Below are 25,272 nucleotides of genomic sequence, written 5' to 3'. Positions count from 1 at the left end.
TGAATGCAGAGGGTCGTATGTAATTAGTTATCAACCAACCTCTCATGGTTTGACCCAGGCATAATTCCTGAGTTCATGAGGAGCTATATACAACTCCTCTTAGAAGCTATTATCTTTCTTATAAGACCAGTACATATTCTTTATAATGTACATAACACTGCCACCACCGTAGTGGTAGTAATTAGATTTTAATGCTATAACTTTATAAAGTACTTTCTAGTACTTAGGTACTATGTGGTGAATTATATCCAACTCAAATTCATATGTTGAGGTCCAAACTCCAACATATGTTGGGTACCTCACAATGTTCTTATTTGGAAATAGGGCCACTGCATATCATAAGTAGTTAGAATGAGGTCACACTGGGGGATACTGGTATCTTTACAAAAAGGATGTATGGTATGTATGTCACACTATTACCTATATGGGCAGCACATTATATTTAAAATGTGGTGGTCACCACGTTTCCTGTAGACTGTGAAAGGGAGAGCTGAGGGGAGGCATAATGGTGAAGGCCAGAGGCTAATTAGTGAGGAAGTCCTGGTTTTAAATCCCAGCTCCACTGTTAATTCACCACATACTCCAACAAATGTACTACCTCCTCTAATCCTTAATTTCTGCATCTATAGAATGGACTTCATCATCATCATCATCCACATTATTACATTTATGTTGTTTTGAAGATTAAATGAGATAAAATATATTGAACACATAATGAACCCTATGTAAGTGCTGGTTGCCTGATATTAATTGGCATTTGGTCCAGGGAAAGTTTCTCAACTGTTCTGCTCCATCCCAGGACAGAGTTTGCATAGACTCCACTACAGCTTCATATTAATTCATGCCAATGTCAATTACAATAGACCCACTGTCTCATCAAAGCATGTCAGTGAAATTCATGGGAGAAATGCAGAAGTGTATCTCAAATAATCTTTCCATTCGGGAGCATGATATAATTTTCCTAGCAGCTGAAGTCTCCGCTTTATTCCTTTTCTAGGCCCCTGAAAGGGCACTGTGGGAAATGGAGTGAACCATTCAGACAGGCTATCCAAAGGACATCTTTTTACCAGGATGATAATACAGAATATAATTAAGCTAGTAGATTCAAGCGAACTAAATTTATTTGCTGAGACATTTTAACATTCTATTAGTTCTTTCTCAAAGTCAACATGGACTAAATTAGTTACTTGGCTAAATTGCATGTATAAGTGAAATATAATGTGGAGCTATCTTCACAGTCACATGACGCACAAGCATACGGAAAATTGCACAAGATAACCAGGCTTTTGTTTACAGTTATGATCCTCAAATTAGATTTTGTTATTCTTAAGGACAGATCTATCAGCTCTTTGCTGGATGTCATGAAACACTAATGTGGTTCAGTGTTCACTGTTACTAAGGGTTGGAGCAGCGTTTTGATATCTGAAGTCTAGCACCTGAGCCTGCACTATCTTGTCTTGTCCTGTAAGTATTGTGTATGCAATCGAATTGCTTTCATTTAGTCAAAATAAGCAAGTAATCATTATAGTAACGGGGTTTCTTGCTAAACCAAGAATAAAACAAAACAAGTATTTGGCTCCATATTGAGTCCTGGGGTCAGTAAACCTGAATGTGTGCCTTGGATTTAAGTAACATCATGTCTCTCAGCTTCCGCCCATTTACCTTCAGAATGAGGTACTTCAATTCAATTGTACACTCTTAAACATCTATTATGTGCTTGACAGTGAACTCTGTACTGGGAGTATTACAGAGATGGGCCCTCAAAGAAGGCACAAACTCCAACACCCTTCCAAAGTTGGATATTCACATGGTATAACTTACACATTACCGATTCAAAAGATATGATTGCAAAATTTTAAAGAAAGGTCAGATTTTTATCTGTAGGTTTGTAATAAAGAACTTGGGAAAGACTGGATTATTTATAGTGTCTCACTATCCATTCCTACCTATTTAAGTAGAAGATTCCTTTGAGGGCATGACATACTGCTTCTCTTCTCTGTATGACCAACTCTTCACCTACTTAGCAACAATACTTAGCTCTTCAAGAAGCCTTTGCTGACCATGACCTTCAACCACTCTGAATGAAGCCTTTTTTGTGTGTGTTCCCAGAACAACCAGTGCAAAGCTCTATCCTTTAGGATACATATAGTCCTACACTGTAATTTAAATTTATATACTTAGCATTGCCACTCTATTTTTTACCTCTGAAGGCAGTCATTGTGTTGATCTTCAACCCTCAATAATTGGTAGCTGCTCAGTGAGTGCCTGTTTGTCAGTTTATTCTCTTTTCCATAAATTGGTGTTCAATTTGCACTGTGAATTTTTAAATTCTAATTTTTCTACTCCTGTGTTTTGGTTTGTAGACACAAAGGGCAATTCTCATTCATCTTTCCTGTGAGAGCTCCTCAAATATTGAGAACACATTCTATCTTTAACATGTATATGAATCATCTGTAAATATTGTTAAAATGCAGATTCTGATTTGAAAAGCATGGGTGGGTCTCTGAAGTTCTGCATTGCTAACAAGCTCCAGGCGATGCTGATGCTCCTGGTCCACAGACATGCTTTGAGTATCTGACATTCAGAGGGGCCTCTCACTCTGTCTGCAGACTGTCTACTTGCTTGGCTAACCAGCATATTGCCTGCCCTCCCCCCCTGCCCCTTATCTGCAGTTTCACTTTCTTGGGTTTCAGCTACCCACAGCTGTGGTTTGAAAATTTAAATTAAAAAAAATCCACAAATAGCCCAGATGGCATGGCGCAGTGGTTGAGCTCCTACCTATGAACCAGGAAGTCATGGTTTGATTACAGGTCAGGGCACCTGCCCAGATTGCAGGCTCGATTCCCAGTGGCAGGTATGCAGGAGGCAGCAGATCAATGATTCTCTTTCATGATTGATGTTTCCATCTCTCTCTCCCTCTCCCTTCCTGTCTGAAATCAATAAAAATGTATTTTTTAAAATTTCCCCCAAAAAACAATTCTCAAGTTTTAACTTGTGCACTCTTCCAAGTAGCATGATAAAATCTCACACCCTCCCAGTTCCATCTTGCCCAGAATGTGAACTATCCAGACACAATTTATACTGTTATGCATGGGACTCCATGTGACAGTGAATGGGATCATGACTCAAATGTCACAAATTAGATTAGCATTCCCAATTATACTTAGAAACAAGTTAATAGTCATTTCAGGCTAAGAGGCACAGTTGTAATACAACACATATGCCAATGCATTAGTTCAGAAAAGCTATTGTAAAGTGAAAGTAGCAGACTATTTTGAATTTTGAAGGACAGAGCCAATGCAATATACTATAGCAATGCATCTGGAAGTCTCACTTTTATCCAATATAATAATTGAGTGGTTAATAGGTGTCAGGCATTTTTCTAAACTCTTCACGTAATTCAATGCCTGTAATCTCTATTGAGGGCGGTACCATTGCAGTGTAGTAAGGGCCATTATTAGTTGCATTGGACAGATGAGGAAACTTAGACACAGAAAGCTTAAGGAATCTGCCGAAAGTTACACAGATCTATGTGAAGGAAGTTTGATGATGGGCCTCTTAGTCTGATTCCAGAGTGCACCTCAGAGCTGTTCCTTTCACTGCTCTCAGGGGCCATGGCCACACAACATACTGGTTCCTCCTGCTCTAATTTCCCCCAGTCAGGCATACTAATATTCCTCCAACTTCCACTAAGCTACCACTTGAGCAGAGACATGCATCTTACATGGGGTAATTAATATTTTATTCAAAATATTGGTAGAAACCTATCTATCAAGACTCCGTAAAAATTGCATTCACCTGAAGCCATTTAGCCACATGCCACCTAAATCCACCCTTGCTCTAGTAAGAATATTAGCATCTCCATTATTTGACTCCAAAGTAAAATAAGCAACTAAAGACATCATTATTCGTATTCAGAGCCCTTCTCTTTCCAGAGAGCTTGCCAAGCAATCAAATATACTTAACATTTTAGAACAAGGATTTCATACATCCTACTTTGTCTCAGAGGAAAACTGCACTAAACTGTGGACAATTATATACTATGTTTTATTGCCTCTAATAAATCTTATAATATACACTTAATCATTTTCCTTTACTTAACAGTGTATGCCAACAATATATTTCTATTATTAATAACATCTAATTTTTATAGTCTAAATTTTTGGTAAAAGCAAATACATAACCATGTTGTTGAGAATGGTTCTATTTATTTGTATATGTGTAGAATATTAAATGTTTCACAAATTGGCACAAGACAAAGTCTCATGACCTCTTAAAATGAGACTCTCACAATACAAATGTGCATTTAGGAAGGTGATCAAAATTCACTAGTAGAGGCATTACAGTATATGCAAAAGGATCTGCAATATCCTCTCAACTTATTAAAATTCATGAGACTTTTAAAATATCACCCAGCCTGAGAATGGTGTAAACAGAAAAATCTATTTCAGAGAAATAAAAAGCTTACAATAAATTCACCTTGAAAATGGTTTTCTCCTATACAAATCCCAAAGTTTTTACCCCATTTATGCCAACAGTCATGTCAGAAAGGGTTTAATGCAGATAACTCTGATGTGTTTTATTTCTCAATAAGCTACTAGTGTTGATAAAATTATTTCAAATGTGCCTGCCGGGTGCTTTCCCCAATGACTGATGGCAGCCACAGTGCAGTTGTATACATAAACAAGCAAAGAAAAAATTCCCATCAATTTCCGAAAAAGTCTTACATCAGTATCCTAAGTGAAGTCGAAGATGTTATCATCTGATGGCAGATATATGACCAAGACACCGGGATGGAGGTCTTCCCTAATTTCACATGCAGGAAAAATTTCTAGATCTGTTTGAAAGAATCTCCATATACTATTGAACTGTGAAACAGTGATGCTTCACCTTTATAACTGGAACATATTTGTAAGTGATTTGGAAAATTAGTGCAACCACTACAACAAATGGTTGAAAGGATAGGACAGAATAATCCTTTCATTTTAAACAATATCCTCTTACATGGCTCATTGGACACATGGGCATCAGTAGGTAACAGATCATTGGTTACAAGCACTGCAGTGGCACTTGGCTCAGAGCTGGGTCTGCCCGCTGCCATGCCTCCCAAGCCCAGCCTATACTCACTGGCCACCAGCAGTCACTTTATTTGTTAAGTGGAAAATATGCCACAATTTTTCCACATTACAACTCCTACTTTAAGTCATGTTTCTTTCATCTGAAATATTCTCAGTTATTTTCAATCAAGAAGAAGAGTAAAAGGTAAGGAAAGAAGGGGACTAAAAAAAATCTGAAAATTATCATGAGAGACTATTCTCACTGAAAAATACTGCCCTGGTTTTGCAGAATGCTTCTAAGACAGGCAATTCATAACACACATGTTGCTAAATCGTTGTAGTCTGCAAAACTTCTTTACTTACACAATCTCATTTAAATCTCCCAATAGGTGTTATTCCTATTTCTCTGATTAGGAACTTGAGACACAGAGTGACTTCTCTGAGTTTATAAACCAAATCAATGAAACTAGATACTTGAATTCAGACTTTTAAATGCCTACCTTGGCTTTCACTTGCCAAACACCTGGTTATAGAGGCTAATCTAGAAAGATATTTTGGGAACTTTTATTATGCAAATATTGATTGATTGGAACTTTGGTTAAGAATAAAGTGGAGTGCACACTGCTCCAATTATTAATATTTAGAAAATCAAAGAAATTACTAAATTAATCTGTTAACTACCACTTGATTTTCAGATTTTTAAATGTTTCAAATTTACTAAAATCAATTAAGTGTTATGTATGTGTGTGCATGAGTGTATAGAAAGCATAGGAGAGACAAAGAGATCTAGGTTTATCACATATCTATCAAATTAATACTCCATCTAACATTGCTTAGAGACTATGAACTTATATATTCCTATATTATTCATGAGTATCTAACCATGTTATTAAGTATAATAAAATAGTTCTGTGGGATTCTATCTAATACATTCAGTGGTCATGATCATAGTCTGATATGTGCCTACCATTAACAAAGGGATCAAAATTGCTTTAAAAATAATTAGGAATACATAAACATTTTGTCATCTTTTAAGAAAAAATTAAAAGAAAAATATGTTTAAATTACAGACAAATTTTTACGATGTTACTAAGGTAGGCATTTAGACAGACATTAGCAGAGCAAGGATGATGGCCCAGGTACAGAAGGTCACCAGGACATAAAGCCCTGGATACCTAGCAATGGGCAAAACTCGAAAAATAAGGACCTCACCCCCAGAGTAACCTTTGCTCCCCTAGCATATCGCTGGTCATGCAGTTTAGACCCCCTGACCTTCATATCACTGGTCATGTGATTTGGACCCTCCCTGACCTTTCTTCCCCTGGCATGTGGATAGTCATGCAGGTTTGATGCCCTTAGAGGGGGAATGACAAAGGGGGCCAAAAAACAGTCCTTAAGCATTAAGTGTGCAGGGCAATGAGATTCTGACCTGCATCAAATGCATCTTGGACTCAGTTGTCTCTCAGCTCCAGGCCCAGAAAAGCAGCAAAACCAGACAAACAAGGCCATGACTGACACCAGGACCAGCTGTATTGACTATGATGCCCCGCCTCCCCCCCACCCCCCCTCCCAGGGCTGGTCAATCAGTGGAGACCATGACCCTGAAAGGACACACATGAAAAGCTGATGATTGTTCTATTGAGATCCTCCCTTGGGACCTCCCCTAAAATCCCCAGCCTTAAATACCCTCAAAGGAGGACCCAGAGTGGCTCTCCCTCCTGGGAGCAGGACCTGGCCTTGCCTTTCTCCTCTCCCCCCCACTCTTCTTCCCTCCAGGGCATTACCTCTACCTTTCTTTCTCCTAAGCTCCAAGTGCCCCTTCTTTTGCTTTTGTAACATGTTTCCTGAGCCCATTCCTTCTACAGTTCACTTCTACCTCTGGGACTTTCTAAATAAACTTTCTCTTATAGTTTTAGTCTTGGCTCTGAATTCTTTCTTAGCCAGAACTCAAGTACCGAGGTTACTGAACTAATGTCCCATCTGACCCCAACAGTCTAATACCCAGTGCCATTCTTGCCGCCAACATTTCTAGTCTAGAAAATAGTAGCTAAATGATAGTTGGATTAAAATAAAATCCAATATTAGTTATCATTTTTAATAAACTTAAACCAAAGTGTATTTTTGTTGAGATTTGTAAATGCTAAATTTTAATGATTTAATTCGTGTTAAAACATTTACTATAAAGTCCTCAATAATATTTAGAAAACAATGAATGTTGTCTTTTAGAATACATCATAATGATTAAAACATTTCTGTCACTGATTATTAAAAGTAATATAATTTTTTATATTGCCAAAAGAGTCCTTGTCATCTTGGAAGATTTTACCCTACTCAGCCCTTTGACTGTATGTCTCTGTGTTTAGCACAGGATTATGCCTAACTGCTTAGAACCTGATACATGAATTAAAGCTCAGATATTGCTGCATTTTAGCAGCCGTTTTCATTATTACCTGAACACAGTATGATAGGAGAGTATTGATACTCTCTCAATTGTGAGATGAAAACTTTACAAAAACAGAAATGGGAAAGATACTTTGGAATCTGTCTTATAGTCCCTCTAATACTTTTATCAACATGCTAATCTGATTTTAGATTAAAATCCTTAGAGAGTTAGAAAATGAGTGTTTTATAGGAAGAGCTTGTGATCTGAACCTGTCTACCCTCAGTTGATTGGTCTGTTGGGTGGTTGTTCACTTGGTGTGTCTCTCTCTCTCTCTCTCTCTCTCTCTCTCTCTCTCTCTCTCTCCCTCTCTCTCTCTACTAAACTTTAAAAAATGCCCTTTCTAATTTTTCTATTCTACTATTGCTTTTCACAATAAAATTTCTCCATCCACACTCTACCCACAGGCCAAAATTCAGTCTAAGATATGGTTCTCAGTGGTGGCTGTATATTAGCATGACCTGGGGAGCTTTAAAATCCCAGTGTCCAGGTTGTACTTTAGACCAACTAAATTCAACATCTGGAGATGGTACCCAACATCCCTGTGTTTCAAAACTTTTTAGGTTATTCCATTGTGTATCTAGGGTTGAAAACCACTTTAAAAATAATAAATAAATTACGCTTGAGACTTTGAATTATCTTGAGATGAAAACTTTGAACAAAGAGACATTTTCCCCACTAGTTGCCTCCTACAACTTACACATCCAAATATACATACAAATGTTCTTGCAAAACAATCATGGCTTGATGGAAGTTATTTCGAAAGGACTACTCCAGCATCACATTTTATTTTTCAGGACATTATATCCTTAGTTCATATAACAATTACTATCATCGGATACTGCTGTGGAAATGACCATCTACCCAAGCCAGTGTAACTGCAGAACCAGCTCAAACTATCTTATTTCTAACAAGATACTGAGTTGCTTTTCAGAGATAATAGTCCAAAACCACAAGTCATGCAGCCAAAAGCATGAGCAGAAGAGAGAAATTTGACCTCCAGTTGCACCGGGAACCAGTCTTTTTCCCTGCACAGAACCCTTTCTGCTGTCCAGAAAGATGAGGTGCTGAAGCCCCTTCCCATCCTATCTAATAATAGACAAAGATTGAAATTAACCATACCTTTGCTATGCTTCCCATTGGCTATTCAGCAAGATATGCAAATTAACTGCCAAGAAAGATGGTGGTTAACTGCCAACAAAGATGGCGGTTAATTTGCATATGTAGGCACAATGCTGGGAGGCGAAAGGGGAAGGACAGGAAGAAGCCGCCTGCCACTGATCGTGATAGGAAACTCAGGCGGCAGCCAAGAGCTGGGTGGCCAGGCCAAGGCGGCCCTGCCCCCCGGCCCGTGATTGGAAAACTGGGCCACCTTTGCCCGCCCCCTGCCAGTGATCGGAGAAGCCAGGCAATCACGTCTCCCACAGTGACGCAGGCCAGGACCCAGGAGGCACTGCAGCCGGTCTTGCCTTGTGGCCAGGGAACTGCCCATCAGCGAGTCCAGGGCTGCAAGGCAAGGCCCGCCCCCAGAAGGCCCAGCAGCAGGTCTTGCCTTGCGGCCAGGGAACCCATCTCTCCTTCCCTTCCTCTCACTCTAAAATCAACTTAAAAATAAATAAATATACTTATATTTAAAAAAATTCATCAGCTATTCATTGCAAAAGTTTTAGCAAACTTGGAATGATGGGGAATTTGCATAAGGTTTCTAAAAGAAAAAAAAAACTATTATTGCAATTGGTAGCTCTTTTTATTATTATTGATGTTTAGAGAGAGGAGGGGGAGAGAAACATTGACCAATTGCCTCCCAAAAAAACACTCTCACCAGGGATCAAACCTGCAACCTTTTGGTGTGAGATGATGCTAAAAAAATGTTTAGGGAAGGAATGCTCAGTATTGTGTCTAGTGCTCCAGAGCTATGGCTGGTCTTCCATTTTCTTCTATTTTAAAAGAAAACCCTACGTGTACCTTACCTTTCTCTTCATATATAAATGGTCAGTAAATATTGGGTAGAGTTTCATCTAAACAACTCAGGTTGAAGCAAAATAGAAAATGGGACGAGCTTCCAGCAGGAAGTGATCGGCTCTGCCCAGCACTCATCAGCAGGTTAAGTCACTCCATTGGCCATAGACCTTTTCACATGAAGATATTAATGAAATATCTTCAATAGAAACAGTCTGAGGCAAGTAAAAGTGAGTGGGGGTAAAAATTGGAAACCTAAGTCAGGAAAAAAAATTTTTTTCATTGTATTTGTTAACTCATGGTTCAGGATTCAGAAACAATTTGTACCATTTCAGGTAGGTCCTCCAGGCAAAAATCTAGTAACTCAAAATACAGTGTTTAAAGAAATTATAGTGTTCTATCATCTTTAAGTTATTTACCCAATAATTATTATTTTTTTAATTTCAACACAGTTTTATTGGGAGGTGTTGTTTGCCTAGAAATACACTAGAACTTGGGGAAGAGGATACATTCACTTTGAAAGATTAGATTTTTCCCACCACTATAAGAAAGGCATGGTGCAGGGTGAGCACACAGCAGTATGGATCTATATTCCCACCTCCTTGTCCTTTGTTTGCATTTCTTTCTCATTTAGCAAGTGCCAGAGAATAATAACACAAAGACAAGAAAAAAAAAAATCCACAAGTTCAACCTCCAACCAGGCCACACCAGGGCAGAGAGGGTCAGGGGTCACACATCTGCAACTTTGTCAACTGTGTGTCTTTGCTTTCCCACAGTGACTCACCCAGATATTCCCATCTTGATGATAAGGTTTCCAGTTCCTCCCAGTGTCACTGTAGAGCATGCGGTATTGGGTCACCCAGTCTGAGCTGCTGTATCTTCCTTGGGTTGCAATGGCACTGATCTGCTTCCGATTGCCAAAGTCAACCTGAAGCCATTGATAATGGTCACTGTCAGATGGAGACCATCCCCCGGCACCTGAACAAAGTAGAGACGAAAGGGGAGAATAGATATTTAAAGTTAAACTTCTATAATTGACAATGGATTATTTTTCGTCTTATAGTTGGCCTTGTCAGTGCTGTATTTCACACAGAGATTATGAAATGTCCTTTACAGATGCCACTGGGACTTCCACTAATATTCTTCCAGCTGGGTTACAGTGATGCTCTAACCTCTTTATGGTATAATTATGTGCTCATTTTCTCCTGAGCAAATGTCTTCATAATTCCTCAATTAGATCTTATTAGTACATGTCAAAGTCTAATTGGCTGAGGGTTGATCAATTTACCATGAATTCTTCAACTCAAAATCACTAGGAAAAATATGACAATCTGTTAATTCTTCACACAAGGTTTTATCTTTTAGTAGATTATAAATGTAACAAAACATAATTATACACAACTCTAAAATATATTTTGCTGTCAAAAGGTCAGAGTTCAAAGAACACTAGTTCTTAAGATGAGGCATAGTGTTACATTAAGCCCCTGTACTCATAAGAACTAAGTTAGTAAATCAGGCAATACGTTCACTAAATCTTAAGAAATATATAACCTATGACTCTTAATAATCACATTTCTAGGAAAATAATTCGAGTTGCTAAATGAAATGAAATTCTTTTGGCAAAATATAATAAATACTTGGTAAATAGTAAGAATGCAAAAATATTTACTAGAAAAATGGCACTAATATAGAACAAAAAGGCTCCTAATTTATACCACTATGTAAAATAACTGTGGTTGCACATAAATACATTACAGAAAATATGGCATAATGCTTGGTACTAACAGGCAACATAATTTTTTGAGTGAGTTTGGCTGCTAATGGGAGAAAATAAGAGAAAAATATTTAATATGTTATCCAATTCAGAGTACACCAAAATATATGCATCATTTTCAAATAAGGAATTTAAAGGCTGAAAATAAATTTATTCAATGACGACCATGCTAATAAAATCATTTTGTAAATCATCACAGATAGGTCATTCATTTAATGATGTTTATATGGCTTACTTTTGCTTTCAGCAATGATGGAATAGCTCTCCCACCACAAAAATTCACAAACCTGACAAAGTGTATATTAAAATTGCCCTTTTTGGAGATTGGACAACAGTCAGTGCAGGACCCTGATCCACGAGAGAAGATAAACAAGTGAGGTGAGCACTGCCAGCCCCTGGCTTTCTGCCTGGTTCATCTTCTGGATCACAGCACATGAGGGAGTATCCCAAATAGAAACAGCAGCATCACTGAGAAGGAGACAAATCAGAAGCATAGCTTCTGAGGACAGAGTTCCAGAGAGAGGCAGCTGTGCCAAGAAAGAGCCCTGAGAAGCTGCACAGGATCACCAACGAATCTCTACAGCTCCAACTCTGGATGAAAACTGAGCTGTGTATTTGAAAACAACCTTCCTCAAGACCACCAGGAGGGAGTTTTTCAAATGAGCAACCAGAGGATGCCCAGGGCTGAGATTAGGTTGATTTCAGATGAGACAAGATTGAGCAAACTTGTTGAACAACCCTAGGTTTCGGTAGAGATCTCAGAAAGGGATTAGAAGAAGTTAGCCCTAAAATACAGGCTACCCTGCACACATCTGAACAAAGGTTGGTAACTAGCCTGAAGAAAGATCAACCTTACCCACAAATAAATAAGTCCTTGCTTAAACAAAACTCAACACTCCATTAGGAAGGCCATGGAAGTTTAGAAACTCAACAACATAGCATTTATAATGCCCAGTAGAAAAATTTTATAAAATACTAGGCCTTTGAGGAAGCAGCAAAATAACGACTTATTACCAGAAAAAAGTCAGTCAATAGAAATTGACTAAAAAATGACAGAGATGATAAAATTAGCAGACCAGGACTTTAAAACAGAGATTATAAATTAGTGCCGTTTATAAAAAGATAATATATAAATATTGAAGACACAAATATAAAATCTCAATGGAGAAAAGAAAGAACAAAAATCAAAAGCATGAAAGTTTTTGGACTAAAAAATACATCTGAAATAAAACTTTTAATGGATGGACTTAACAGCAGATTAGAAGTTGAGGGGGAAAAAAAACACTTTAGTGTACTTGAATATAGGGTCATATAAACCTTTCAAATTGAAGCTCAGAAAAGTCTAAAAAATGAACAGTACTCCACTAACTTATAGGATAATACTGTGTCCTAACAGTTATGCAAATGGAATACTAAAAGCAGAGAAAGTAGAAATTAGGAAGAAAAATATTCATTTGAAGAAATAATGGTTGAAAAATATAAACCCAGATACATGAGAAATTTACCAGATTCCAAAAAGATAAATAAAAGAAAAACACACCAAGACACCTCATAATCAATTGGTAAAACAAACAAACAAAAACAATGCTAATGAGAACATCTTGAAAGTAAGAAGAAGGCAATAACATCTCAGCAAAAACAATTCAGGCTGAAAGACAATGAAACAGCATATCTGAGGTGATGAAAACAAAAGTAAAAGGGAAGCTGCCAACAAAAAGCTCTATATCCAGCCAAAATATCCTTTAATATGAAAGCAACATAATGATATTTAGGACAAAAGCTGAGCAAATTCATCACCAGTAGATATGTACTATAAGAAATGGAAGTTTTCCTGCTCCAAGGTTAAATTACTGTATTGAAAGTCATACTAGTACCAGTATATCCATGAAGAAACATGCTGAACATGGTAAATATGTACATAAGTATAAAATATTTGGTCATGTTTTTAAATTTCTCAAAAAGATAATTGAGTGTTTAAAATAAAAGCAGCAACAATGAATTAGAGATGTAGAAATAAAATGTATGACTATAATAGCACAAAGGATAAAAGGCAAGGAAAATATATACTGTATTGAGTTTCTGACATTTGAAGTGACATATTATTTCATGGTTGTGAACGCTGGATCAAGGGCCAGCAAACTTTCTTTGTAAAAGGTTAAGTACTGAATGTTTTAGGCTCTGCATCTGTTATACCACATCTGTTACAAGTAGTAAACTCTGCTGCTATAGCATGAAGTCGTAGGTAATAGAGTAAACTCTCCATTTTACAGACCTGGATTTAACGGGCTTCAGATTTAATGGGTAACATCTCTGGTCTGAATGTCATATGTGAAAATTAACACTCTTTTAATTTTAAAACCCTTTTAAGCAAAATTTGCTTATAATTAAATTAATAGGTTATTTTTGTTATTAATTCACTGTTATTTTTAACAAATTTTAGTGAATAGGCTGTATGTTGGAAAAACACTGTAGCAATTTATTTATAGTAAATAAATATTACATATTTACAACTATAGTCTACATATTTTAATCCAAGAGCCATCACTCATAAGCAAAGTTTGGGAGATGATTAGCATGTGATCACACAGCTCTCGTGGTAACCGGTTCTGTCATCTCTCGGCATGACTTTTTGCAGCAGTTTTAACACGCGCAGGCCAATGTTTCCATGTGCACTAAGCCACGCCCCAGCCATTTGTTTACTCTGGGCGACGGGTAAATGCATGCATTCACTAGACTTACTCAGTATAGCGTTAAAATACAGTAATACATATAGAAAACTATTCTGTGAAATTAAACTTTTCATACATACTTTTTTTTTTTAATTAACTTTTTCTTAAATATATTCCATTGATTTTTCACAGAGAGGAAGAGAGAGGGACAGGGAGTCAGAAACATCGATGAGAGAGAAACATCGTTTCAGCTGCCTCCTGCCCATCCCCCACTGGGGATGTACCCGCAATCAAGGCACATGCCTTTGGCCGGAATCGAACCCAGGACCCCCCAGTCCGCAGGCCGATGCTCCATCCACTGAGCCAAACCGGCTGGGGTCTCATACATACTTTTGATTACACAAACATGCCTACATAAGTAAAAACAGGTAAACTAATTTGTCAATTTTTTAAAACAGGCATTCAGAAAACCTACTTTATTATATTATGGGCTTGCAGCTTTAATGGACACCCCCTCACCCAAATTAGCCTGTTATATTGAGTTTGTACTATACATAATCAAAAGGTCAATAAAACTGGGAAAATACTGATTCTCCTTGAAGTATCAGCATGTTCCCTGAAAATAACACCTCCTGTGGTAGAGGCTGTGATGTGCCACTGAGGTCCGCCTTTATGACTGAGGACTTGGTGCCGCTGTAATTCCGTGTTGCCAGAGACACTAGTTAGCTGTAATTCCTCTTTAGGAATTTCCAGAACTAAAAAGAGGGATTTACCCAAGGCCATGCACCTTCTTGGGGTTGTACAGATACAATGACTGCTTGACCGGGGATTGTAGAGGTCCAGGCCCCTCGCTCCAACTTGGGAAAACTCCCTGCAGAATTGGTTGAAACCTCCTTTGAGACCGCATTGCATCTCGACCTCTCCCCCTGCCTATTTCCTCTTCATCCCCTTCCCTTCCACAGGTCTCATCCACCTAACATTCCCTAATAAAGTCCAATGTGTTAGTCTCCATCTCAGAATTTGTGTTCTGGAAAGTGCAGTCTGCAAAACCTCCTTGGAACCACTTTCCTGAAAATCTGCTCACTAGTGATACGAAGTAATTGTCTCTGCTTTCTACTTTGTGTGTTATTTGCATGAGTATTTTTTCCCATTGTAGTATCTAGTATTACCTAGGGTAACATATCATCCACATGCAGACTTCACCTACAATTCTGTAAAATTTTGGAGGAGCAGTAAATTTTTCAGATAACAATGTACCCAGTCATCAAGAGATTATAAATATATTTTCCTATCTGTTGGATATTTTGTTACAAACTTAGGAGAAATTCTATATATAATTGTGTATAAAGGCTATTGATGTGTTACAAAAGCAACAAGGTGTTTTGGCCATTGAAGTAAACAAGCAATTATTACGTGAGGGAAGAGAAAGTATATTCAACTGATCATTGAAATTTAGACTATTTCCTCTAATTAGTCCTGCAAAGAATATCGCAGAATACATTTCCTTATATTACCTATTTTTTGATGCATTACAATTTTTCAATAAGGAGGCAATTAACATAAACTAGTTAATCCCATTAATCTCATCACCTTAAAAGAATAGAACTTATTGAGAACTTTAAGAGAAGCAAAAATCTGAAACAAGTAAAAATATATGTTAAAACTTACTCCTTCGCAGAAGGATATGTGGAGAGAATAGTGATTAACTTCAAGGGGAGGGCAAATGTCAGGCTTGCATGAGGAACATAGTGGAAAGATGGATAAAAAGTTTCCTGTTTCTCTTTGATCTATCAAGCAATGTAATTTGGGGAAGTTGATTACTTTGTTTATTTGGGTTGTGACATGTATAACCTCTATCAATCCAAGGATTAGGAATGATAACCCTTTCATGACAAAAAAAACACACAAACAAACAAAAAAAAAACCAAAAAAAAAACACAAAAAAAAACCTCAGGAAAATGGCACACAGCAGAGCAGAAGTTGCTCCTCAAGATGGTGTGGAGAGTGCAACAGGGCAAACACGTTCCCTGTGGCTATTGTTTTAGCTCAAAGGAAAAAAATGGAAAGTCAAAGAGGAGGCAGAAGAGGAGGAGATTTTAAATAGTCATAAACTCTTAGTTTCTGAGACTTAAGAATAACTGTCTAGAACCAATAGAACCAAAAATATCTTTATTCTTTATTGTTCAAAGTATTCAGATATCCCCTTTTCTCCCCACGGAAACCCTCCACCCCATCCCCAGGCCTTCACTGCATTATTATCTGTGTCCATAGGTTATGCATACATGTATATAAATTATTTGGTTAATTTCTTCCTGCCAGGCCCCTTCCCTCTGAGATCCCTTAGTCTGTTCCACGCTTCTGCGTCTTTGGAGCTATTTTGTTCATCAGGTTATTTTGTTCACTAGATTCTACATATGAGTGAGATCATGTGATACTTGTCTTTCTCTGACTGGCTTATGTGACTTAATGCAATACTCTATTTCCTAAACAGTAGGGCTGTTGTTGCCTCCCTCCTGTTCTCTCCTGTGTTAATCACTCTTTTTCTCTCTCTCCCATTGCTTGCCTTCCAACACCCTCCCTTCCTTCCCCCCTCTTCTTTTTTTCTCTCTCTCATACACACACCCCTCCTCCCCTGTGAATGTGTGTGTGTGCCTATGTGTGAGTGTGGATTGTGTGTATGTGAACCATAAAGATACACAGTGTTCATATTCTAGATATTCACTCTACTGGGGTTACTTGAGTGACAAATTAAAATAAAGAATCTAGAGAAATGAATGAAACTTGCACTCAAAACCTAGTGATAGCTTATAATTATGATAGCCATTTCTGTTTTGTAAATTAGTATATCTGAGAGAAAAAAGGAGCTTAGTGGTGGGTGGTTCAGGAGAGAGCATTTAGTTTCTTTTCTAGTGATAAATGGTTCCTGAATAGACATGATGCCTAAGTGGGTGGCTGTAACACCACTAGAGATTATAAGCCTGGAGTCTAATTTTCTTTAAAGGTAGAAAAACATTTCAATTAAGTACAGAACTATCTTTAATAACTAGCTGACATTTATGTATCAGATGAAAAGAATAAATTGAAAAGGAGACTTTGAGGCAAGATAGCATTCTGACTTTAGGCTTAGAGGCCTCCTTCTGGTCTAAATACACAGTAGTTTTAGATAAAATAGATAAAAAGAAAATTGAAAAAAAATAGCAAGATTCAAAAATAAGATAAACATTTCCATGCACAAGAAAGGCAATAAAAATGCAAACAATGAGTAGGCCCGAAGCTTAGGCCTGCTGGAATTGGGGTCTGGGGACACACAGAGAAAGTGGGACACTTGGTTTCTTTCTTTCTTTCTTTTTTCTCATAGAATGACTAAAATATTTTATTTTATTTATTTTTATTTTTTTTAAATTGTTTTATTGCTTAAACTCGGTTTCTGAGGGTCATCAATAAAAGTAAATCTCCTATGTTTCAGACAAAGGAAGTATGTGCCAGGGCTGAAAACCCCGACTAGCCCAGGACTATGCTGCTTGTGGAAAGAAAACAGCTGCTCACTCATTCAGAAATATGAGACTATGCCCAAAGAAGATGGAAAGCATAGCTGAGCCAAGGAAAGGCTCCTCCTGGCTTGGTGACTAGACCTGTGATTCCCTAATAACACTGCCAGGCAAAGGCACAGGTTGTCCATGTGGGCTGTATTTCTGGACCAGAGATCTGGGAAGCTGAGTAGAGAAAATCACAAATAACATAGTCGAAAGATCAATGCAAATGAACTCCAGTTATAATAGCAATTGAGGACCAGTGGAAATAAACATTTTAAGTTCTCCGATATATAAATAAGTAATGGTAGGCATTACAAATAGCAGTAATGATCAGATTCAACAGGGAGACATAAAATTATTTATAGACAAATGCTAAAAAGAACCAGATTGCTTTAGTAATAAAAAATGCAGTCATTGATAGAAAAAAACATATCTCATTGGATGAAAATCCATAACTTACATTATCTCACAAATAATCAGTCTGCTGAAAGGTAATACAGAAGGATTTATATAGAAGTCCCCATAGAAAATACAAAATATGTTAGATTTTCAGAACATCTGCTTCTACCAAGATGGAGTACAGAAATCTAATTTACTTTCCCACCTGAAACAACGAAAAAGTAGATACGATATATAAAACAATAGTTTACAAGATAATAAGATATGAGGCAAAAAGGGGCTAAGATTCCTAAGGTACAGGACATAAATGGAGTTAGCCCCATTTCCTCATCTTCCTATCTTGAGAGAGTGTCAAGGCTGAGACACAGAAAGAACTTGGCAGAATCCCTGGGTTGAGAAGATAGAGCAGGGGAGACCAAGGTGGCTGAAGTTAGAAGCCAAGGAAGAAACTGCATAGAGAGATCATTCTAAAGAATCAGCAGGGGGCTCCTTTGAGTCTTCACTGAACCCACACATCTGAGGAAACTACCCACTCACAGCTGGGCAAAGAATCATCTGAATGGATGAAGGTACTAGTGGTCTGTACTACTGACCAATAATCCCATCATCCCCCTCCTAGGTATTTTCTTATGAGAAAAGGAAGCATGTGAACATACAAAGTCCTGCCCATGATGTTCACAGAAACTGTGTGTGTAATAGTCCAAAGCTGTAAACAACTCAAATGTCCATCAGCAGATAAATGGATAAACAAATTGTATATATCACAGAACAGAATACAACTCAGCAATACAAAGGAATGGACATTGATACACACTAGATGATTAATCTAAACATAATTATTCTAACTGGAAGGATTCGGGACGGTGCCCACCATACAATTACATTTATATACAATTCTAGGAAATGTAAACTTATATATAGGAACAAAAGAAGAGCAATGATTGCTTCAGAATGGGGACAAAGAAGGGAAAGGAAGAGGTTACAAAGTTCCAGAAGATTTGGGGGGGTATAGGTTGTATTTATTATCTTGATTGTGGTGGTGGTTTCATGGGTATATTCATATATAAAAAAGATCCCACTTTACAATTTAAATATGTATAGATTAGTGTACATCAATTATACATCAATAAAGCTGTTAAAATTTGTAGGAATAAATAGACATGGAGGATACAGTGGGAATTTCAATGATAAATCTAAGAAATCTATACTAATAATAAAAGAATGTGCAAATTGTCCAGGACACTGTCACATAACGACCATTCAGCAGGCTGCATCCTTGTGCCCTGCTCAGGCAGCTGCGAGGCCCAAGGTAGCTAGGATAGGGTATGATAGGAGGGGATAAGAAAGGAGAAGGAGAGGAAGGAAGGCCTGCATGTAGACAGGCAGAGAGGAGAAACAGAAATACAGAAAGGGAACAAGAAAAAGATGCAGGAATGGAAAAGGAAAGGAAATGAAGGGTTCCATGTGGGAGGGGGTGGCCACTGCTGGAGGGGCAGAGCCGCTGTGTCCAGCGAGGGGCGGGGTGCAGGCAGCATGAAGTGGGGAGCCACACCCAAACATGGGAGGAGGGCGGTGGCCCCCTGTGTGAGCCATTGGGACAGAGGGATGGACAGCCCGAGGCCTTCCAGGCAGAGGTGCTCCTGCTCTGAGGCAGCAGTGCCTGGGCTACGTGGGCCTCAGCCACCCTTGTTGGGCTGGGCGCCCCATGCTGGGAGGGGAGGCGCAGCTTAGCTGGGGCGGAGTTGGACACTAAGGAGAGTACCGCTTTCATCCCTGAGGGCTGGACCTCAAAGACACGGGCCAGGGTTAGGTCAGTGGTGCATTAAGTGTACTTTGTTGACTAGAAGTTGGGGTGTCTCAGGCAGTGAATGGGAGGAGGATGGCGGCAGGGAGGCCAGGGAAGGGGTGGTGCTGAAGGCCTGGCCAGAGCTGGGCCCTGGGCTGGGGGTTAATGCCCCCTGAACGAAAGCTTTAATATCAAAGTGCACTCAGGCGGGGCTGGAAGCAGGTTCCAGAAAGGAAGGGGGAAGGTTTAAAAGAGAAACCAGTGAACATGGCAGGGGTGAGAGGGTGGTAATAATAAGGAAGGAGGGAGGGAGGCAGGGTTCAGGCTCACAAGGGAAAGGCGAATGGGGGAGGAGTAAGAAGGAGACAGACATGGGGAATAAAGGGAGAGAAGGGAGGAGGGAGGGAGGGAGGGAGAGGGGCCACAGAACATTCAAAGGGAGGTAGGGAAAGAAAGCAGGGAAGAGAAGGATGCTAAAATGGGGTGAGGTCAGGAAAATAGTTAAATACAAAGAAGAAACAGAATGTGAGAGAGGAGTTAAAAAGGAGGAGTTAGTAAGAAAATTAGTACAGGGTGATTTTTTTAAAAATGTAGTCAGACATCCCCTGAGTGCTCCCGGACTGTGAAAGGGCACAGGCTTGGCTGAGACCCGCCCCTACCCCCCCGCAGGAATTTCATGCACCAGGCCTCTAGTTCTAGAATAAAACCAATACACAGAATTCAAACATTTGAAGAATGATTGAATTTTTCAAAATTGAAAAAGAAAAAAAAAGACATAACAAAATGAAAAGGTCCTCTGAACACTGAAAAGCATATGGAATGTGAGCATATTATAAAAAATCTACACGAAAAGACAAACATGCAAATTAACCGTACCTTCACTATGCCTTAAGCCACTCCCACCAGCCAATCAGAGCGACTATATGCAAATTAACCCAACCAAGATGGCGGCCAGCAGCCACGGAGCTGGAGCAAGCAGGAGGCTTGGTAATGATGGAGGAAGCCAAGCTTCCCACTTGCCACGGCGGCTCTGAGAGCCACTCAAAGCAACAAAGTTTCATTATAGAAGGTAAATAAACCCCAGATACCTGCTTTCAGCCAGCTGTGGCCACAGAGCTGGAGCGAGAAGGAGGCTTCCCTCCTGCCTATCCTGGCTGGCTCTGAGCTCCTCTCAAGGCTACAAAGTTTTAATTATAGAAGGTAAATAAATCCCAGAATAAAAAAGAAAAAAAAGAAAAAAGGAGAGGCTGGGAGCTTCCATCGCTATTGGGGGGAGCTTGGTAAGCCTGAAAATGGCCCTTAGCCACTTATCCAGGCTAGCCAGGAACCCCAGCAGGACACCCACACTGATCTGGGATACCCTTCAGGGCAAACCAGCTGGCCCCCACCCATGCACCAGGCCTCTATCCTATATAATAAAAGGGTAATATGCAAACTGACCCTAACAGCAGAAAGACTGGGAATGACTGGTCACTATGACACACACTGACCACCAGGGGGAAGACACTCAATGCAGGAGCTGCCCTCTGGTGGTCAGTGTGCTCCCACATGGGGAGCTCTGCTCAGCCACAAGCCAGGCTGATGGCTGCCAGTACAGCAGTGGTGGTGGGAGCCTCTCCTGCCTCCTCAGCAGCGCTAATGATGTCGGACTGCAGCTTAGGCCTGCTCCCCGCTGGCAAGTGGACATCCCCCGAGGGCTGCCGGGCTGCCAGAGGGATATCTGACTGCCAGCTTGGGCCCAATCCCCCAGAGAGTGGGCCTAAGCCAGCAGGTGGACATCCTTCAAGGGATCCCAGACTGCAAGAGGGCATAGGCCGGGCTGAGGGCTCCCCCCACCCAAGTGCACAAATTTTTGTGCACCAGGCCTCTAGCTTATTATGAGGTACAAATAACAGCTGGTTGAAAATAGTAAAACTGATGAAATGAGACATTTAAAAAATAGTGTTAAAGCATGAAAGTGAGAATTATCTCATTGAAAGAGAAAAAAGAGCTGGTATCATAAGAGCTAAAAGTTGCTTGCTAATGAGCTCAGATTTCATTTACAGTGGGGCATAAACAGCTAGAAGGTATAGCGTGTGACCTACCTACAAGAGATAGGACAAAGAAGCTTCAACCAAGTCTAATAACTTGTTGATTAGAAGGAGCATTAATTAACACCTGTTATAAGCTACAGAAGTTAAAATGTTATTGCCATTATCATTATGAAAATATATGGTAAATTACTGCTCATATAAAATAAATTTAAAACAAAGGAGTATTCCAGTATATTTGAAACAAAACAGAAGGAAGATATGATTTTATCATCTGTTGTTAAATGACAGGAAGACAGAAGTGTGCATCTCCCATTGCTACCTCCGCCAGCAAGGACAGCAGCTTTCAGATCGTTCTAGGAAGAGCAGAAGGAATCACTGAGTACAGGGAATTATTTCCTGAGTCAGGTTAGGATAGGACATAATAAGAAAGGCATAGCTGCTTTAACATTTTTGAAACATTCAGATTATATCCCAAAGCACAGGCATTATTCATAAATGTAACATTAGCTTCCTTGAATATTTATCAGAAAATTAAAGATAGTCCAAACAAACAAACACACAAACAAAAAACCCATGAGTTTAAAAAACAGGGGACTTAGTAAATCTAGAAAAAAATAGAGAAAGTTATTCAAAAATTTGCATATAGGTAATGAACAGTTAGAATAAAAGAGAAATGGGGGGGGGTGTTACTGGAGGTGATCATTGGTGGGTTATAAGAATTTACTTTAATGAGCACATTCTTATGTAGTAGAACACAAGAAATGCCATAGATGTATTTCTAATTTAATTTTAGCTAAGCATTTGGGGGTATATCTCTAAGTATAAATGGTGAAATGTGGTCTGAGAGATAATAGTTTTAGGTAAATTTAAAAATAGTTAATAATTATGCCCCGAATTTGCTGATTAATGACTATGGGGACTTGAAGAGAGCTCTCTAATGATGTGCCACAGACTTTCATTCTGTGTTCTGTCAATTTTAATATTTTTATTATCTAAGGCACAAAAGACACGCTTATGAAATTTATCAATTACATAAGGCTGAAAAGGAGACCTAATAAGATAACTAACTGAATTACGATGTAAAATGTTCTTGACCAGCTGGAAATCTGAGCCTGCACCAGATCAATTTGTTTGAACATCAATAAGAAACTAAGATGCCCATTTTCAACAAATGCATTTTCAACTTCATGATTAACGAGATATTATGCTTAGAAATAATTATGGAACCATAATTTGCTTTTGGAAAAATATTGGGTTGAAATGATGACATCTAACTATAATATTTGCAGTATTCTATTCAAAACAGTTTTGATACATTTTCATTCAGACTTTATATCTGCATACAAAAATGAACAAATCACAAGCATCTAGTATTACAAATTATCACAAAATGAGCATAACCATGTGATACCATACAGATCTATAAATAAATCATTTCCAGCAACCCATAAGCTCTCATTGTGTCCTTTTCCAAATACAGTTAACCACTCCTCCCTAATGAATTGTCTCAGAGACTCATACATGAATTGTATATATCAACAGATTGCACATTTTCTTTGCTTTCTAATATTAAATTGTATAATATACTACTCTATTTATTCATTCTAATGTTGAACATATGGCTATTTCCCATTTGGATTTATTATGAACTAGAGGCCCAGTGCATGAAGTTCATGCACCAGTGCAGACCCTAGGCCTGGCCAGTGATCGAAGCACAAGCATCTGGTGTGGAAGAGCAGGTCCCAGCTGACCTCTGGGCCCTGGGCAGCACCTGGGGCCCCGGGCCCCCATGTGCCCCCTTCTGCCTGAGTCATGGCACCAGAGTCCCCACACGGACATGAGGTGAGTGCAGCTGGATGCCGCGGGCTGTGGTGCAGTGTGGGCCTCTGGGCCGCCCAGCGGTGCTGCACTGAAGCCAGGTGGGCAGCGCACTCTCTCCCAGCTGGCCTCACAGACCAGCTCCTGCACAAAACCACGGGGAGACCCAACCAGCCCCTGCCGTACCAGCGGCTACAGCTCAGCTCACTCAAAAGCCTGTGCAGTGTGAAGTGGGCTTCTTATGGGCACCTGGCACCTGAGCATGGGGGCTTCCCCAGTGCGCGAGCCCAGGTGTCCAGGGGGAGAGTAGCAGGGGGAGTGAGAGCGAACTTGGAGGACACCCTACATTCTTACCCCTCCTCTGACCCTGTCACCCCTGCCCCCAGGTAGCCGGTGAGAGGTAGCAGTGCATCACTAAGGCCTGCAATGTTCCATGTAGCTCCCTGACGGTCAGCGCACATCACAGTGAGTGGTTGAACTCCCAGTCTCCCAGCTGAACTCCTGGTAAAACAACTGCCTCTGGGGACAATTTGCATATTAGGCTTTTATTATATAGGATAATGCTGCCATCAACATTTCTGTTCATGTTTTTGAGCACCTTTATGGGCACTTCTGATGGGTATATGCCCGAGTGGAGTATAACAGGTCCAAAAAAAGGTGTGTATTTTAAAAGTTAATTTTTCCAACAATTTCCCAAATTAGTTGAATAGATTTTTACCCCTGAAACTCCTCCCAAAGTGTCATGAGAGTTTTTATTGTGCCACATACACACCAAAAGTTGGTCTACTTAGCCTTTTTTTTTTTTAACAGTCTGGCTCATTGTGAGTTTAATTGGCATTTCCCTGATAACTACCCTTATTCTGTTGGTACCAAGACTTACTATAAAACTACTGTAAAATATGACATAAATGTGGACAAAAAGATAAACCAATAGACCAAATAAATAAAATATAAATCCCTGAAACAAAAGGACATGTATACATGTGTAAATCAGCACTTAATTTTTTTAACCAATAATATATTCAGAATCTACTGGATATGTGGGAAAAAGGGTAAGTACTCCTCTGCCCTATACTATACTCAAACATCAGGTGAACCTTGGCTGATGTTACTAAGTGGTTAGAATATCTGCCCATGCACCAAAAAGTCTTGGGTTTGATTCCAGTAGAGAGCATGTACCTAGGTTGCAGGTTCAATCCCTAGCCCCTGTCAGGGAGCATGCAGGAGGAAAGCAATCCACATGTCTCTATCACATCCATGTTTCTCTCTCTCTCCCCCTCTCTGCCTCCCTCTCTTCTACTCTCTCTAAAAATCAATAGAAAAAAAAATATTCTCAGATGATGAGGATTAAAAAAAAGTATCAGGTGAAAATGTATAGATCTACTTGTGAAAACTAGAACATAAACCTTCTAGAACAGTGGTTCTCAACCTTGGCTGCATATTAGAATCACCACGGAGTCTTTTTAAAATCCTATTTCTGGGCCTCATCCTCCAGAAATTCTTTCTTTGTTACTAATGTTGTGGCCTCACCACATAACAAAGAAACAGAATTTCTGGAGGATGAGGCCCAGAAATCATGATTCCCAGGTGATTCTAATGTGCAGCCAAGGTTGAGAACCACTGTTCTAGAAGATGACATGAGAGAAGAACATTATATTCTTGGGGTTGGGAAAGATTTATTAAAAATGTCTCAAAAGCACTAGCCAAATAGAAAAAAGATGGATAAATTAGATCCTATTAAAATTAGAAATTATAGACTTTCCAAAGACATTAGTAAGATAGTGAAATGGCTAACCATACATAG

At 39.2% G+C, this 25,272-nt stretch overlaps 1 protein-coding gene across 1 annotated transcript in view; it reads right to left on the bottom strand.

Annotated features, from left to right (window-relative positions):
* Nucleotides 1-25,272, bottom strand: part of CNTNAP2 (contactin associated protein 2) — a 1,809,641-nt gene that overhangs the window by 1,191,092 nt on the left and 593,277 nt on the right. The window contains exon 3 of the mRNA XM_081102720.1: nucleotides 10,241-10,434. Coding sequence (XP_080958846.1) covers nucleotides 10,241-10,434 — 194 coding nt within the window. The remainder of the gene's footprint in view (nucleotides 1-10,240; nucleotides 10,435-25,272) is intronic.

This window comes from Myotis nattereri (genome assembly GCF_964212035.1).
Source record: "Myotis nattereri genome assembly, chromosome: 11".
NCBI lineage: Eukaryota > Metazoa > Chordata > Mammalia > Chiroptera > Vespertilionidae > Myotis > Myotis nattereri.
Note: the sequence above shows the minus strand (reverse complement) of the source record. Positions and strands in the feature narration are given on the sequence as shown.